Source organism: Quercus suber, unplaced genomic scaffold (assembly GCF_002906115.3).
Source record: "Quercus suber isolate HL8 unplaced genomic scaffold, Cork oak 2.0 scaffold_476, whole genome shotgun sequence".
NCBI lineage: Eukaryota > Viridiplantae > Streptophyta > Magnoliopsida > Fagales > Fagaceae > Quercus > Quercus suber.
Genome location: NW_027069927.1, coordinates 439,242 through 458,467, shown reverse-complemented (window position 1 = coordinate 458,467; position 19,226 = coordinate 439,242). Strand labels below are relative to the sequence as shown.

The following is a 19,226-nucleotide window of genomic DNA, read 5'->3' as shown; positions in this document are numbered from 1 at the left end:
TCACATTTGAACTAAGTCCATGGATAAAAGAGTTCAAGAATTTAGAGCTACGCGAGGTCTCATCAGTAAGTCTACATAAGGTAGTAATAGATTTGGGGTTGGTGGTTAAGCAATCGAAGAGTTTTTCCAGGTTTGATTTTCTCACTGTCACCATATCCCAATGATATTTAATTTATGTTGTTTATATTTAGCGATATGGTGTGTAAATGATTGGCTGAAACTCAATAATTAAGCACAATTGGTTAATTAACTCAGCTCAACTTTAAAATTGAATTTCGGAAGCAACCAGGGTCTAAATTTGTCCCAACATGTGTAAAAAGAGAGTTATTACTTCGCTAGTGAGAATGAGCCATTTGATTCAAATGGATGGAGCCAAAAAACTTAGATGAATACTTAAAATAATATTGATAGAAGTTGTTATAAATGATAGGTTAGTTAAAGAGGTGATAGAAATTAGAAGTTATTGAATAACAAAAAAGAACATATAGATAGAGACCCCAAATTTTAAGAGTAAAATTTTGTTGTTGTTTGTTGTTGTTGTTGTGGTGTAACAAATTTATTTCCAAATGTTATGCCAATACTAACTATAATTTTATCATCCAATCGATTTGTAGGAACATTCTAGTATTATTAATTCCTAACATATGAAGTTCCTACTTGTACAAACACTTAATATATTTATAATAGGTTTTTAATTAGCAATGCTAGAATCCTATATAATAAGATAATTGCAGTGTACTTACCTTTCTCTCTCAAAAAAAAAAAAAAAATGAAAAATGAAAAAAGAAACAATAATATCAGTGTTAGAAGGCACTTCCATGTAAATAATAACATTATCCACTCGCTTTGGAAGAAGCGTGATACTTTCAATAGTGTAAAACACCTAAAAACCTTAATTATAATAAAAAAATAAAAAAATTGACCAGAGAGGAGTGACTCTGAGAGATTGATTTGGGAGGTAAAAGGATTTGAAACTTTAGCATTCAACTCTAGCTTTCTTGACAACAATAGAACAGCACATAGGTTCATTGTGTAACAAATTTTGGGTTATATTACTTAAATAGAAAGTTAAGAAAATTTTGCCCCCGCGCACGCGCGCACACACATATATCTATAGTTAAAAAAAAAAAATACAAAGTTGAAGGAAAAATTAGTCAAATTATTGTGAGAAAATTATGTACATTTTCAATTTTTAAAAAAAAAAATAATATGATATAGATGTTACACCATCTGTGTAGTAAAACTCGATAATGACACTGTTCATGTTAAGTGTACAACACGATTGAGAAGAATAACAAGAAAACCATATGGTCAAAACTCAAAAGTCAATGCTTTAGTTGATGCAGAGCCTATTGGAGTTGGGGAGTTTGAGTTGGTACTGCCCCACATTTTGTTGTAATACTTATGTCGTTATTGTAGCTGGGACTTCCCCAATAATGTTTGCACTCAGCAATAATTGTATTGCATAAACAGGTTAGGTTTCAGAGCTGCTTGTTTTGTCACATAACAAGGGGCTAGTGTTACTCTTCTACTACAACCTTTATTTCTGGGTCCAATGAGACAGTGAGTTACTCAATTTGGTAACCTACAATACCTCTATATAAGTTTAAACTTTAAACTGGTTTTGAAATTTTAGAGGGCCATCGAATCCAATCAATAACCCCAAACGAAATATATACTAATAAAGACTGAGGATTAAATAATAAAGAATCAATCCATAAAGGAAATCCAGCGCAGTCTCAGCCCCCTGAATCTGAACAGTAGTGAGTTTGAAATGTCACGTGGCAGAAGCCCACGTTTTGGTGACTCACCTAATTAAGGAGTGCCCTCCACGTGGTCAAAACTGTCTTAACGGATTAATTTTAGTAACGTATAAAACTGCTGTTATGAATTGTTTGTTACTTTTACATAAATTTTTGAAGTTTATTTTTTCACCGATTATTGTCGGCGAAGTGAAAAGTTATGACAAAAATTGTTGAACTTATTATATAATTTTTTTTTTGTAATTATGGAATTTTTGTATTAACTGGCCGACGAGGTGAGTTTTTTTGTGACTGTAACGGTGACACGGCTAATTTTGTGCGTAAAAAGCGTGGGCGAATTATTATTATTATTATTTTTCAACAATTTGTGCAATATACAACCAAGTAGTGGTGGGACCATACTGATTTCGGGGGCTGTGAGAAAGAGTTGGGTGGGACCCATAATCGAGGTGAGTTTTTCTTTTTGACGGGCATTAAATCTCGTCCGTTTCTGCTCGATGCCACTTATAAATTGGGACCATTCACTCTTATGTTTTCTCACACACTGCAACCCATACCCTCTCTTCTGTCTCTCTTTCAGCTTTAGCTACCAAACATTAACTCACTTATTGGAGAGTTCTTCTTCATAAACAGAGTACTCTGTTTCGGTTTCTTCTTCATCTTCCTACACGTACAATCTTTAAGATTCTCCCCTTTAACTCATACTTTTTTAAGGTATTGCTTCAAAATCTGAACTTTTCATCAAATGGGTGTTTGTTTTTTTGTTTGGTTTAGTTTAATAGGAATTTTGGTCATCTTGGATTTAGAGAATACAAACTCTGTACTAAAACTTTAAGTTGGGGTTGTGTTTTTTTTTTTTTTTTGGCTTTTGCAGTGAGTTTATTGTTAAAAAGAAGTACAAAAATGACAAAGCAGAATGTGGTACTTGACCCAAAATCTGGTATCAACGTGACGATTGCGATGGCCATGTCGAAATCTTCTTCAATTTTAACGATGGCGGCGCAGAAGCCACCAGCAGCACCTAGTGGGTGCATTACCATTTCAAGGAAAAAGCGTGTCAGTAACATTGAAATCAATGGTGAAGCAAGAATTAACTCTTGGCTTGACTCAATGAAAGCTTCTTCACCTACACATATCAAAGCCACACCTTTAGCTGATCGTGACCCCAGCTCTTTTATTGTGAGTATTAGACTCTCACTTTGTTCAAGAAGGAATTTTTTTGGTTTTTGGTTTTTTTGGGTGTTGGGGGCTTCACAAATTTACAAGGATGCATGAATCTGAATTTTGTTTTGTTGTTTTAATATTGGACAAAAACAGGTTCGTCATCCTTCAGCCTTGGATAAGTTTGAGCAAATTGTTGAAGCTTCAATGGGAAAGAAAATAGTCATGTTTTTGGACTATGATGGTACACTTTCTCCAATAGTGGATGACCCTGACCGAGCTTTCATGTCTGAAGATGTAAGTACTTGTTTTTTCCTTTGTCTAGCTTTGCCTTTATACATCATATTTTTTTTTTTCCTTTGTTTACCACTTTTTGATTTTAACTATTGCTAAACTTGTGTCTCGTTTCTATGTAACTCAGATGAGAAAAACTGTGAAAAATTTAGCAAAGTGCTTTCCCACCGCTATAGTGACTGGGAGGTGCAGAGACAAGGTACATTTCATGTTGTTTGATTCTTTGTCCTTTTCTTACTGTTGGATTATTAGCTTTTCTCTCTCTTTTGAGCTAAAATGAGTATTGTTCAATACTCTATAGGTGTATGATTTCGTACGCTTAGCTGAGTTGTACTATGCCGGAAGTCATGGCATGGACATTAAAGGGCCAGCAAAAGGCTCCAAACACAAGAAAGTGAGTGAGCTCAGAGCTAAAGCCTAAAACTGTTTATGTACTTTCACAGTTTCACATATATTTTTAAACAAAAAATTTTGTCTTGTTATTGATTTCTAAATTAATTTCTTTGTTTCCATTTTTTTATATTCTTCAGGGTAGTAGTGTTCTGTTCCAACCCGCCAGTGAATATCTTCCTATGATAGATGAGGTTTGTGTCCTTGGCAATTTTCATATGATTTTATTCATTGGATAAATACATCTAGATTATTTAGAAGCTGTTGCTTGAATTTTGAAGTTAACATGAAGAAATTTCAATTTCAGATTTTCAAACTATTGGTAGAGAAAACCAAATCAACTTCTGGGGCTCAAGTAGAGAATAACAAATTTTGTGTCTCTGTTCATTTCCGACGTGTTGATGAAAAGGTATAACAATAATCATGATTACTATTACCATGGTTTATATTTTTATTTTTTTCCTTGGTCCACGTATATTTTAAAAGTATATTTTATATTTCTATGTATGTACGTAAAAGGAAGTCTGACTTTAGTGCTTGAACATACAGAAATGGTGTGAACTAGCTGAACAAGTTAAATCAGTACTGAAAGAGTACCCAAAGCTTCGACTTACCCAAGGACGAAAGGTATGACATGGCATCAAACTATTAGTCCAGTTGATCTTGTGTATTTTTTTTATAATTTTTTTCAAAGTTAATTTTAGTTTGTATTGCATAATTAAATGGTGTCTGACTTTCAACATGGTTTTGTTTGGTTCAGGTGCTAGAAATTCGTCCTACAATCAAATGGGACAAGGGGAAGGCTCTTGAATTTTTGTTGGAGTCACTTGGTGAGTTTTATCTTTAATCAATAACCACTAGTTGTTGTTTTTTTTTTTTTTTTTTTAGGTAATAATAGTACCAAACATACTTTAATCATAACTAAATATCCATTTTCTTTTTTCTTTTTCTTTTTGGGTACTTTTTTCTCTTAAAAAGTGATTCTAACACTAATTTTAAAGCATAAAACTGCCTAAAAGGATGGTCGATACCACTTCAATTATTTTACTCACTTAAATTATTGATGATAGATCATATATTAGACAATATTATAGATATAATAACAATTAAATTCTCTGACCACTGTAATATCCTCTTTTGATAGGATTTGCCAATTCTACCGATGTTTTTCCTGTTTACATTGGAGATGATCGCACTGATGAAGATGCATTCAAGGTATCCTATGTTTGAATCAAATTTAATCATCTTCATAGTAAAAATTGTAGTTTATTGATAGACTAACATTAAATTTATTGTCTATCAGGTATTAAGAGACAGAGGACAAGGTTTTGGCATTCTTGTCTCCAAGTTTCCAAAAGAAACTAGTGCATCTTATTCTTTACAAGAACCAAACGAGGCAAGTACAAAATACATGCACTTTAATGTAACTTTTGGTAGTTTTAAAAAAAAAAAAATTCCCATAGAAATTTGCATGCCTCCTATGGTATCTGACTAACTGTTCATTCTTTAATGTTTTAATAGGTTATGGACTTTTTGCAACGCTTGGTCCAATGGAAACGACTACATAGGCAATCCGGGGTGTAAAGTGATATGTACCCCCGCAACTTTTTTCAAGAAATGTATATGGGTGGAAAAATAACATGTATTTATATTTAGTATAGAAGAGGTAAAGAAGGATAAAAAAAAAATGACAAGGAAACAGAACATAGTTGTAACCTGTTCTTGTCTTGAAGGCCTTGTGTATCTTCTAACTACCTTTGTACAAGAAAAAAAGTGAAAAAACTACTTTTGTATAAGGGAAGAAATTGTAGTGAGAAAGTTATCTAAATGCATTTTACTCTTATCTCTTTCTTGAATGTTCTTGGTGTGCCTTTTTAAAAAATAAAAATAAAAATGCTTATTAAGCTTATTAACTTATCAACAATATTTTAAAGCCACATATTTTATAGGTACAAATTTAATTCCCAATTTTAACAAATCAAAGTAAAAATAATCTAAATGTACACCTAATATGAAACAACACAATAATGGAATGCTTAATCTTTATTTTATGAATAAAATTTAACTACAAAATTTATTGAAAATGAATTTTGACAAATCCACCTTCGAATTACATCTCCTTCTTATATTTTCCATCCTTGCAAAATTTCTAAAAAATTAAAGATCAATAGTTATGTCATCAATAAATTATTTAAATTGCAAGTTTTTATAGTTTAAAATTATAAATAACATATAAAATTATAGATCATATAATAAATAATATCCGATTGACACAAAATTTGACATGTGTATTAAGAGTGTAAAAGAAAATGCAATTCAACAGTTAAATTTTCAGAATATATAGTAATGTTTATTTTATTGAGTAAGGTTGTAGTTTTAAGTTACAACCAATTTTGTAGCTTTTTTTTTTTTCTTTTTTTTACCAATTCTCATAAAATTGTAGGATATGAATTCAAAGTTGTAGGATATGAATTCAAAGTGTTTGTTCTAAAATACTTTACCATGATACTTATATTCAATCATATGATATAACCATAACATAGTACATTATCTTTATAATTTAATTGTTAAACTAGTCAAGAGCCACTACAATAAAAAAAAAAGTTTATTACAAAAAAAAAAAAAAAAAAAATCATAACATCAGAGTTATTGCAATAGTTGTTACAAGATGCTGCAAAAAAAAAAAAAAAAAAATTTAAGGTATTAAGTTTGTGAAACAAAAAATTTCATTGCGATAAACTTTAGATGTTTTAATGATAACTTTGATGCAATGAATATTTGTTGTTGCAATAAACAATTGACTGCTTCGAAATCTTGTAGCAATAGACTATTACTTCACAAATTTTATTATAATAGATTGCAAATAATTAACGAAAATAATTTTGGTCAAATTATTGCAACAATATCTTTGTTATAATAGATAATTGTTTCATATTTGTTATTACTATAGATTATTTACAGTTTCATGTTTGTCATTGCAATAGATTGAAAAATAATTAATATTTAGGCAGGGTTTGGATAGCGGCAGACCACGCGTCTGCGTTTTTTGGCTGGGTCATGTGCACTGTTCACGGGATTCGCAAGTACGAAAAAATGCAAATCTAAATTTAAAACTGGGTCCCACGGCACTATTCACATATTTAAAAATTATTTTGCTACAGTTTTTTTAGTTTTCAGTTCTCAATTTTTAGCAATAAGCGGTATCCAAACAGACCATTAGCTATTGCAAAGATATCTTCATTGCAGTAAGCTATCACTTTGAAATTTTCATTGTAATAGATTGCAAAAATAATTGGTATCAAGTTATTACAACGACTTCTTTAATTTAAGTTATAATTTTCGTGATGTTTTTATTGAGCAATTTTCATTGATAGATTGCAAAAAATAATAAAAGCATTTGTTTAGAAAATACTTCTAGAAACTTTTTATGGAAAAGGAAAAAATAACTGACTTTATTTTTTTTTACAATTATTTTTTTAATATTTCTCATAAAAATTGTATTAAAATTTTTAAAAATAGTTCATTAACAAATGTCCTAAGGACACCCGTTAACCGAATTATATCAATAAAAGTACCATAAATTGTAATTTCAAAGCTAAAGTATACTAGAAATATGCGAGGACCAAAGAAAGTGTAGTTGCATTGTAAATGTATCCAACTGCTCTTGAGATAGTAATGTGCCTAGATTAAGACGGCTATAGAGAAAGCCACCTAGGAATATTTCAAAGTAAAAAGATATTAGGCAAAATCTCAATGTGGCATGGTATCTACTATTTACATTAACTCTCTATCATAATTATTCTGCCTTCATACATTTATGGTTATTATAATTTATATCTTTTTTTGTAAAATACCAAAAAGGTCAATACCATCCTAGTATCAACCATACTGGAAAATATACAGTACCAGCCTTTAAACCGGTATTGGTATTTCTCCAAAACGTATAGGCCAATATTGGTGTTTCGGCTGATACAATAAAAAAATAAAAAATTGAAAAAAATTATTAAATTTTTTTTATTTAATCTAGTATATTAGTTAATGCACTTAAGCTAATATGTAGGCTTATAAAATATGTGAATTTTAAATTTTATGTTGATAAACATAAAAATTAATAAATTCATACTTACATAAATGATACATAATATATATATATATATTTATATATTTATGTATAAAAATATATAATAACGGTAATCCTAAAATGGTATATTGTATAACCAATACTGAAATATTTGTTTCTTTGGCCAAATTAAAACACCCCAGAAATTGACTCATTTGAAAAATATGCACACAACACTTCCATATTGTTTTCCTATAATATATGGAATCTTTAAAGAATTTTACTATAACACTCAACCTCCTGTGGTGTTATTTTATAGGAAAGTACCTAATAATACTCTTGTTTTACGCAATTTAACAACAACAAAAAAGAAGAAGAAAAAGTTCCCTTATTTTATGTGTAAATTATTAATTATGTAAAGTTTAAACTCCTATAGTACCCTTATTACAGTTCTAAATATGAAAATAGTTTACACATAAAACAATATCAAATAAAGTTAAGTATTATACTCAAAATTTTAGGGGAGCTCCATGTTTTATGAAGAAACAATAGGTGAGTTTTGTGTGCTTTTCTTTCCCTTTGTTCTTCTTATATTTAAGTTTTTGACAAAGGGAGGTTTGAATGTGATCTCCATTTCAGATCCGTGGTATCCTCAACCAATTGTGTAAACTTTAAGAGTTTAATAGTTATATTTTTTGTACTCAAAGATCTTTAATGGCGATAAGATTGATTCTTTGACCTTTAGGTTGCCACCTTCTTGATACAACTCTGAGGAATCTTGGTGGTTGGGGAGAGAGGAGAAAAGAAAGAGAAATTTTTGGAAAGACGTAGAAAGAAATAGCCAGAACCGTAATTTTTTGTTGGGAATGGAAAAGAGGTTTGTTTAGTGTGTACTGTTTGGATCAGAAGGCTAGGCTCTAAATTATAAAGAAATAATGCCTTGTATAACATATTCTCCCATTTTAGGGAATCAAAATTCAATTCGTTCTTGGCTCTTGGGAAGAACATTGACCTTTGCTAGAATTTGGGGGCGGCTATTCAAGCAATATTGATTTTGTATTATCCCCAACTTTAATAGCATTAGTACTAATTAACACCATCATCAATGGACTCAAATGACCTTCTTATTCTGGATCAATTCACCATCAAACATTAAAGATAAGACAATCGAAACGATTTTATTTAGGTGAAAAGTACAGCTCAATCACTCATTATGCATGCATTAACCATCAACAATATGAGAGTAGATTTTTTAGGCTTCATCATAGCTCATGGGAATCCATCTTTTTGGTAGAGATAAGATTATGAAAACAATTTTTGATTGGATAATTGCATATTCAAGAAACGTGAGGACCCCTTATCAACAATTAGATATCATATTTTTGCTTTCGATTGTATCATATGCTGAGTCAAACAGATAAGTTTTGCACTAGATCATTTGTTGTTCAGAAAGATGCATGCATGGTCTGCTAGACGGCCAACACATTTTGCAACTTGATATTCAACTTCACCAATCTGCTCTCCTTTTTTTAGAAAACAATTGGCCGCATCTGTTGGACACAATTTTCAATTCTTGCATTATGGATTCATGAACAATTAATGAAGTAGATGCACCAGTTGATACTATTACACCATGGTAATATCTGAACTCCCAATGTGTTTACTGTTTATATATATATATATATATCAATAATTGGTGCACTAAAAAGCATTATAAATTATAGCAGATAAGATTTCTCTTAAAACTGTCTTAAACTATACTAATGCTGCATTTTTAGTGTTAGATCTGGCAAATGATACGAGCAATGATATGGTATTTTCTGTTGTCCTTTATAGTTCTATTATCAAAAGCACAATTATTTATTGTTTGCCATCCTTGACAACTCAGAGTGACTTTCAGTTCTGTTAATCATACTGTTTTCATCAATGCAGTTTAGCAATAAAGTAAGAAAAAATTGGGCTGAATTATTGTTAGGTACTATGCTTACATTAATATATTTGCTTGTCTCATGTTGAAGCTGCTTCCTTTTCCACATACCATAGATGTACATACACCCTTTTTTCAGACAAGGCAGTAGAAAAAGAGTTAGGATAATTCTAATATGCTTTAGAGATACTCTTTTCTCCTTTTTTTTAAACCTTTTGTTAAGAAGAAAAATGAGTTGGCACCATAATAGGACATAAGTGACACTAATATAAAATACTTAAGAGACACAACTTATGTGAATTGACTAGGTATTATACACATCCAAGAAGCTGCGCATGGATGTTGTTGAAACAAGAAACTTGTAAAGAAGTAAATTAATTGGAGGAGGATACAATAAATGATCCTCTACTCCACAAGCAAGACACAAACAATTGGTTTAATTATGGGACATTGGATCTTTGCTGCAGGGGTACAATCATAAGTATTGCACACAACCAAAGAAACAACCCTACCCCATTGGGTACTTAGATTTGAAGAAACCCCACCTCAGAGATGAATTGGATCTACTTCATTTTCTAAGGCATTATTTTTCACTTTGTAAAAAGGGTGGGGAAGGAAAAACACTTTTTTTTTCCTGGTTAGGTTTGTCATGAAAGGGAAACCCACCACTAGCTAGGTTAGGGAATCTATGGTTGAATGAGGAGTTGGAATCCACTTAAAAGGGGGTATTTGATGTGAGGAACACACATGGATTTTGGAATGGAGACACTAACATGGTTCCAAGCTTTGACAACCTCGTTTCTTTCGGACGTGGAAAGATGGAGTCCACTAGATTCAACTATCATTGGCGCCTTAACTGAATTAAACTATGTCTTTTTAAGATTCAATTATTGGTGAAAAGAAAGAGACTTCCTCTCCATCCAATGCTACCAACTGTCACTACTAATATCCTACCCTTCCTTTCATACTTTTTCTTTTTTTCCACAACATTATTTACTCATGCTCTATAAACGATACAAGTTCTTAATCTCACTCACTCACCCACCAACCCATTATTATTATAAAAAAAATACAAGTGTTATTTGATGCAGAGACATAGCTTTTTTCTTTATCTTCTATTTGGGTTAAAAAGTACTTCCATTTAAGATCTTGTTTATGGACTTGAATCCATTATAATATGAAAGTTTTGATACATTAAAAGATACGGCTGCACATAAACACATCCTGTTTCCACCAACCCAAACCATAGATTAAATATATATAGATACAAAATCTTTCATGTGAACAACTAGGCCATTCCTATTGTAAACTCTGTGATTCATTTCTGTACTCTCCCTCTCTGCTATATAGTATTAGTTTAAGTATTTTGCTAGCTCTCGTTGCAGAACAGACTATATATATGGTTGGTCAGATTTATTACAGCATGGAAGAGGAACCTTTAGGCATTGGCGTGTCAGTAAGACTGAGTTCATATTAGCGCAGGAATGGTCCTGAAACCACACGTGTCAGGTAATTGCAATGCACACGTATCAAATTATTTTCAATGATAACTTTGTTGCAATAAGCTATTAATTCGAACAATTTTATTGCAATAGATTGTAAAAATAATTGGTATTAATTTATTGCAATGATTTCTTCATTTTAAGTTATTATAACAATTTTTCCTAATATATTAAACCTTCTATTGCAACTGAAAATTATAGTTATTGCAATTTATTATTATTGATGCAATAATTTAACAATTTTAAGTTATTATTACAATAATTTTAACTTGTAGATGCGATATTTTGTCTAATACTATACATATTTTGTTGTATTAACACTTGATGTAATAAACTTTTTTCTATGTAATGTCTCAATACCCTCCTTTATTTTTTAAACACAAGGATCTGATCTGATGTGGGTTATGAGTAATTAGAATTATTGTGTACAAAGTCCAGACTAAATGTATGAAGGAAATTTGCTAGAAGCTTAAGATAATGGTATATTAATGATTGTCACATTATTGTTGAATAAGAAAATGTTTACCAAGGAACTATACGGGGTTGGAGTAATGCCAATCCTTCTCTTATTTTCCCTTTCATCTATTCAATACGTAGTTGCATATATTAATCCATCGAGCTCGGGTTTGCTCACCTTTATTCCAACTAAAAAAACCAATAATAAATCAAAGAATAATAATTTTTAAAAAAGTATGCAGTTGAGCAGTTTCATATATATTAGTCAAACTCACTTCCTAGTAATATAATAATCAAGAGGATTGTTGACCAATTATGAAATGTATATCACGGTTATTGTGGGCACGTGCATGTGTGAAGACTTGCACTTAGAAAGTATTGGAATTTGCAGAAACAGCATTATTTGAAGAGAGGAAAAAAGGCATTTTACTACAAACAAAATGAACAATGAAATTCATAAAAGAGGGTTATGGTTCCCAGCTAACTCTAAGTGCTAACCATGTGCAAATACATGTAAAAAACACAAAGAGGATGGATTGGGAGGACCTTTTTCCAAAACTTCATAATTACTGAGTTGTAAAGTATTTTTCTAGTGAAAAAAATAGGAAAAAGACCTATTCTAAAGTGTCCATTGTTAACAATCCTATAAAAGGTTCTCTCCTTTAGTGCAACTCTTTTTATTTCTTTTTTTCATCTTTTAAAGTACTTCCACCCTTAAAGCAACTTGCTTTTTAGATAAAATCATATGTCTTATAAACTTGTTTTTCTACTTTTCATGCTCTTCTTCTTCTTCTTTTTCATTGTTAATTATTAGTATTATTATTCTTATCATGCTAAAGATCTTTCGAGGAAAAAGCAACTTAGAAATGGAGTAAAGAACCGAGCCACATCCACTTTTGCGCATGGTGCATATGGTCCTTAAATTCTCTTTCTGGGTCTCTCGTGGTGCACATGGTCAATTCTTCTTGTGATATCATAGTCAACTCCATCAAAGACTCAATCATGAATGAAGTCAAATTAAGCATTTTATTAAATTGGTGTAACGATATATGTAATTAATATGTTACACTTAATAATGGATCTAATTAATTCAATTCGTAAACTCTTTTTATCTTATAAGAAATTTGGGATTGAATCTTCAATAAAAAAAAATAAAAAATAAAAAATATATATTTGTTTTGATTTGATGATAGATAATAGATTCAAATCTTATCATATTCTTTTATAATAAAAAAAAAATATCATTTTTCCGAGCAATTTTTTTCTTTCAGTCTTTTTCATAGCTACAAGAGGGTGCGGGGATATCTTCATTCCAACAATCAATTTACCAAATCTCTCAGCCCCCGGCGTTCAAAGTTTCAAAATCTTCTTCACTCTATCAGCTTTTCATAGATATATGCTTCTGAAATAATATTGCTCATAATTTTTTGCAAGTGGAAGACGTGTCAATACAAAATAAAAACTTTTAGCTCAAATTAGAGGAAGTCAAATTTAAAAAAATAAATAAAAATAAAATAGGCTAGAACTAAAGCTTTTTATTGCTACTAACAGTTTACAGTCCACTTAATTAAAAATAAATAATAATAAAAACCCTTACAGTTTACAGATTATTTAGGAGGGAATCCAAGAAATGTAGTAACGTGAAAATTTGAAACTGTTCTTCATTAATTTGTAGGATTTAGGCTCGTGTTAAATTAACTAAACTAATATACTTTGCAAACCAAATTGTCTATGTACACTTAATAAAAGATATGCTAAAAGTAGTTGTGCCTAATATATGATATATTCCTTTGATTTTTTTTCATATTGTGTAGGCTAGCATCTTCTAATGCACCTTACCATGAAAAGCGGATAATTTAAAGATTAATTATTAAAGAAGAAATTATCTAGACAGATACTATAGTATAAATACTTTTTTTTTTTGAGACGGCTATAGTATATATACTTGATCTTAGCTTTTCTTTTTTTGATAAAGAAAAAATGGTAATAAGTGGTGATTATAGTTTCTCACATGTTTTGAAGCGCCAAGGTAATTCTATTGTCCACAATCTTACTAAACATGTCACAAATTTTTCGGTTTAAATGAAAGATGTTCCCTCACACTTTACTATTGTAATCCAAGTCGATATGACTTTTCAATCGGTATGAATTTTCATTAATGAAAATTTCAGCTTTCTTCTAGAAAAAAGATGATGACTAGAGTAGATTCCATATTTGGGCATTATCATTGTATCCTATCCGATGAATATGGACTTGTAAATAATGGAACCGATGAGTCATAACTATTATCTCAACCTTGCGGTGACATTTTCATGAGGAAGGTAATTCATTTCCCATTATAGGCTAGTCACTTTTATTGCAACATACTATGAAGGTGGATAATTTAAGATAAAGATGTAAAGCCCAAAGATAAGGAAGTTTTGACACCGATCAAGAAAGACTTGGGCTCACATGAAATTGTATTCGAGTTTAGGTTTTAAGACAATCTCAGTTCAACATGAAACTGACAAAGTATAACTTAAATGGGTCTGGAGCCTGGGCACGAATAGGTCCATCATCCTCCTCATGGCTAGGGCCCAAATTACTCTAGGAGGACATGACTGGCCCTCTTTACTGTGAGTTCTGTTGAATTACTTGGGTTTCTCACTCATTTGCACCCCAGTATTAGAAAATTAAAAAAATATATATATATATATATCATAATGGGCATTATAGCTTGGTCCAATTTTTTCTGGGCTCCAAGCCAGAATTTTGCCAACAAGAATATTTCAAGACCAGACCCAAAAGTAAAAACGTTGCTGGAGATACTGGGGGAGTTGTCTAATATTTTTGTAAAGTATAGTCAGATCTACTTTTCAAGCTTGAAGCAAAAAAAAAAAATAATAATAAGAACAACAACTTCAATACTCTTTAAATGTATTAGGAAATTAGAAAAATAAATTGCATGTTTCAAGTCCAGCTTCTGTTATGGGAAATTAACAAGAACAAAGAAGAAAAATTTCCTACTTATAACAAATTATACAAACATATAATTATAGATAGTATTTTGTACTAAAAATTAAACATTTTAACCATCATCAAACTTAGTTGACATTAAAAAAAAAAAAAAAAAAAAAGCATTCATGAAAATGACCAATTAAAAAATTATTCATATATATTGCATGACCTGGGTCACCAAGCCACTCTAGCATCACCACCATTGCCACTTTATCTAGGACTTGAATTAGTTCTGACATTCTTCCGATAAGATCATCGAACCCACCCCCAATGTATTGACCTTAAATTTACATGCAACTTCCATGTCAATAATCCATGTCTTAATCACACCCAATTTCAGTTTCACTCTAAGTTTCGCATTTAGAGTTAAGGAGACCGGTACCTTAGTTTTATTGGCCTTCATACTCTTCTCAATCTCCTTAGGTAGCGTTTCTTTTGTTCCTTTAAGAAAGACTTTAATCTTCTTGAAACCATTCTCTCCTTGCTTCAACGATGGAAATTTGCCTGTAGCAATCTTTTTGCCCTTGGAAGATAACGTGACAACCCCACCACTGTCATAATCAATTCCCATCATTTCATTTGGGTTATTGGCCTTCAATGAGATTGTGTACCCAGCCGATTGAGAATGTTTATGAGTAGAATTTTGTGCATGCTTGACTAGGACATGTGCCACGGAGAATGAAGGACTTTTAGACCTATAGACGATGGACAATGTCACTAGGATTATAGCAATTATAAGTGCTAGAACAACCAAGATGGAACCAGTTATCCATACCCAGCACTTGGGTCGAGACTTGTTCTTCTGTTCAACAGGTTTTTTGCCAAGACGTTCCACAAAAAAGGCATTTTCCGGGGGTGGAATGCGATAAATTTGATCTTTAGGGATTTGGATTACGTAGGTTTCGGAGTACATATCAGGATGCGGTGTTATTAGAAGCGGTGATGGTGGTGTTGGTGGTGGCAGCGATTTTGACCCTGCTGATGAATGTAGCGGGAGAGAGTTGTCATCCGTGTCATCACCATCGGGCGCTGGTGGGACCCGCCCCTCCATGGGTAAAGGGGAGGGGTGCACAAATGAGATGATAGGGTGGTAGAGGCAAATTGAGGAGAAAGAGTGATTTGCATGGGAAGAGTTGGTTGCATGGGAAATTGGTTTGGACAATAGAGGAGGGGTGAAGAGAAAGGAGGAATACCGGCTTGGAAAAAAATACAGCTCATGTTGGGAGTGAGTGTAAGGTTGGGTATGGCTCTAGGGGTCACATATCGTTTTGCCGATTAAATCCTATTTTTGGGTCGTTTTACTTGGTCAAATCCAGACATTTAACAGTTGCATCACTTGTGTTTTGTTCATCATGAAACAGTCTAAACATGAATTTAAGGGGAGGGACAAATTCCAATTCAGATTATCTATTTCCATATTTTGTGTTTCGCTTTACGCTTCACCAATCATAATATGTGATTGATTTTTTTCGTTTCAAATTTTGATTATTTTATAAGAAAAATTATATGTATATATTGTAAATTGTAATTAATGAAATATAAAATGAAAAACAAAATGTGGTACATATGATTTGCATTCAGGCAATTCCAACTTATAATAATTTTGGAAACAGCCATAAAAATGTTACCTGATTTAATTAAAAAAAAAACTAAAAAAAACGCGTTTTCAAAATTATTATATGTTATTCTATCTTGTGTGTGTATATATATATATAATTATTATATGTTCTAGAATCTATATATTCTAAAACAAATTCCCACACAAGCAAATAAAATTATGAAGTTCAAATGACATCTCTTCTAGAAGACTTTTACATGAGTGCTAATTTTCGTTCTTGAACTTTCTATTTGAATAATTAATTTTTTGGAAATTAGATGTGTGATAAATTAAACACATCCCTTAAATTTTTTATTTTTTATTTATAACTATAACACATCTGATAACTGATTGCATTCATTCTTTCTTATTACGTGGGCCGACATAGTTATAGTGACTATTTGAATCTTGGCTTCTATTAAGTCTTTTTTAGGTCCATAATGGGATGGACAAATTCTTTTTTAATACATAAGGAGCCCCTACTCTCCCTTTGAATAGATGACAATTAGAGCATCTGCTCTATCTCTATTTTTTCTCAAAAAAAGTTTACTGTTCACACTCAAATAACTAGTCTAAACACAACTTTTCCCAAAAAAAAAAAAAAATTGAAGTTACTATAGTAGTTCTCTTAATCTAGAGAACACTGTAGCAACTCCAAACAATTATTTTATCTTCAAAAAATACTCGGCTGAATAAAAAAAAATTCTTTCTCTTTCCTCCTCTCTTCTTTGTTCATCTGTCTCTCTCTCAAACGGTAACACAATCAAAACACAAATACGATCTAAAATCAGAATAGAAACAACAAATCAAGATCAGGGAAAAATACAAATTTAATTAGAACAAAAATATAAAATCAAAACAAAAACAACAGATCAGAAACATGAAAGCCTATCTAAGCTCCATTGTAACAACAAAGTGAAGAAAAAAAAAAAAAAAAAAAAGAAGAAGAAAGAAGAAGAAGATAGATGAAGGCCAACTATCTCTGCCAACTGTGTGTGTGAGTGAAGTGAGATGAAGAAGAAAGAAATAAAAAAACAAAAATGCAAACATAGAGAAGAAGTCAAAAGATCATGGTCGGCTATATGTGTGTGTGAAGTGAGCTGAAGAGGAAAGAAAATAGAAGTAGAAATAGAAGTCAAAAGATCATGCTAGAGAGTGTTCTAGAATCAAGAAGAAATAGAAAAAGTCAAAAAAAAAAAAAAAAAAAAAAAAAGAGCTAGAGGAAGAAAAAGAGAGTCCGGTGGGATACGTGTGTGGTGGAGAAAAAACCAAGAAAAAAAAATGTATGAATGAAATTAAGGAAGAAAAAATAATATATATATATATATATAAAAGGCAATTAAGAAATACTACTATAATATTTTCACAATAAATTTTAAGTAATAGATTGTTATTAGCTAATATTGGTGAATAAAAAAATAATTTCAATAGTGGGTTCAAATTAGAACTAATAACAACTTTCAACATAAGATTTTGATGTGATTCTTGTGAAAGTATTGTGAAAAATGTTGTGTGTTAGAAATACTGAATGTAATTCTATTGTATTTCATGATGAAAGAATGTATATAGGTGTCTTTATATATGAGGCATATGTGTGCAGTACAAATAAATATGTGTATTATACAAGTAACCTAATTGAGCCTAAAGCCCACAATATATTATACACGTTAACAACCCCCCTCAAACTCAAGGTGGATGTGAGATCAGCTTGAGGTTGTCAACCAAGTACGAAGGTGTCCCTTAGGATGTGACTTGGTGAAAATATCTGCAAGTTGATCTTTAGAGGAGACTGAGATCAGCTTGAGAGCACCATGGACAAGATGAAAACGAATAAAATGACAATCGATCTCGATGTGTTTAGTCTGTTCATGGAAGACATCATTGTAAGCAATATGAATAGCACTCTGGTTGTCACAATAAAGAGGAGTAGTAGAGGATGTAGACACACCTAAGTCTTAGAGAAGCCATCGTAGCCAAAGGAGCTCAGATATGGTATCAGCAAAGGCACGATATTCTGCTTCAGTACTGGAGCGGGCCACATGAGTTTGTTTCTTACTTCGCCAAGAAATCAGAGAAGAACCAAGAATAAAGCAATAACCAATGGTGGACCTGCGATCAGTGGGATCTCCTACCCAATCAGCATCAGAAAATGCACAGAGAATAAGAGGAGACTAAGCAGAGTAGAAAAGACCATGGAAGAGAGTACCCTTTAGGTATCGAAGAATGCGCAGAACTGCAGCATAGTGAGTCGATAGTGGTACAGACAGATACTGGCTCACCTGGTGAACAATATAGAAAATGTCTAGACGAGTGACAGTGAGATAAACTAAGCTGCCAACCAAGCATCTGTGAAGAGAGGCATTAGACAATGATTTTCCCCCTGAGGGAGTCAGATGCGCATTAAACTCAACAAGAGTGTCAACAGTTTTGCTATCAGTGAGTCCAGCTCGAGACAAGAGTTCAGAGGCATACTTGGCTTGAGTAATATAAAGTTCATCTGTAGAATGAGTGATTTCAAGACCCAAGAAGTAGCTGAGATGTCCAAGATCTTTCATCTCATACTACTGACTGAGAAAAGCCTTGAGTACTTGAATGCCACTGAGGTCATCACCAGTTATGATCATATCATCTACATATAGGAGAAGTAAAATAGTACATTTGTCAGTGCGACGAAGAAATAAGGCAGAATCATAATGATTGGCCATGTAACCCAAGTGAGAGATGATAGAGCTGAATTAGACAAACCAAGCTCGTGGAGCTTGTTTAAGGCCATAAAGTGCACATTGAAGGTGACAAACCTTGTTTGAATCAACAGAGAGACCAAGAGAAGGTTGCATATACACTTCTTCACTTAAATCCCCATTAAGGAATGCATTTTTGACATCCATTTAAAAAAGGTCCTATTTACTGGCAGCAGCAACAGCTAAGAGGGCACGAACAGATGAGATACGAGCAACCGGAGAAAAGGTCTCTTCATAATCAATCCCATACTCTTGTGTAAAACCTTTTGCAATAAGACGAGCTTTGTAGCGCTCAATGGACCCATCAGAGCGAGTCTTAATCTTGTAGATCCACTTAC

The 19,226-nt window shown here is 32.0% G+C and overlaps 2 protein-coding genes across 3 annotated transcripts; one reads left to right on the top strand and one right to left on the bottom strand.

Moving 5' to 3' along the window:
* Positions 1-2,290: 2,290 nt before the first annotated feature.
* Positions 2,291-5,464, top strand: LOC111991544 (probable trehalose-phosphate phosphatase J). 2 transcript variants are annotated; one of them, XM_024023324.2, is made up of 12 exons: positions 2,291-2,477; positions 2,638-2,942; positions 3,081-3,221; positions 3,346-3,417; positions 3,520-3,612; positions 3,749-3,802; positions 3,916-4,017; positions 4,158-4,235; positions 4,369-4,438; positions 4,753-4,823; positions 4,912-5,004; positions 5,130-5,464. In XM_024023324.2, the coding sequence occupies exons 2-12, from the start codon at positions 2,667-2,669 to the stop codon at positions 5,190-5,192; spliced, it is 1,113 nt and encodes a 370-aa protein (XP_023879092.2). In that variant the 5' UTR covers positions 2,291-2,477; positions 2,638-2,666; the 3' UTR covers positions 5,193-5,464. The 2 variants fall into 2 exon arrangements, with proteins under 2 accessions (XP_023879092.2, XP_023879093.2); XM_024023325.2 differs by lacking the exon at positions 3,520-3,612.
* Positions 5,465-14,644: 9,180 nt separating this feature from the next.
* LOC111991545 (NDR1/HIN1-like protein 13) lies at positions 14,645-15,758 on the bottom strand. Its single transcript, XM_024023326.2, has one exon. The coding sequence runs from the start codon at positions 15,599-15,601 to the stop codon at positions 14,777-14,779; it is 825 nt and encodes a 274-aa protein (XP_023879094.2). The 5' UTR covers positions 15,602-15,758; the 3' UTR covers positions 14,645-14,776.
* Between the last annotated feature and the right edge of the window lie 3,468 nt (positions 15,759-19,226).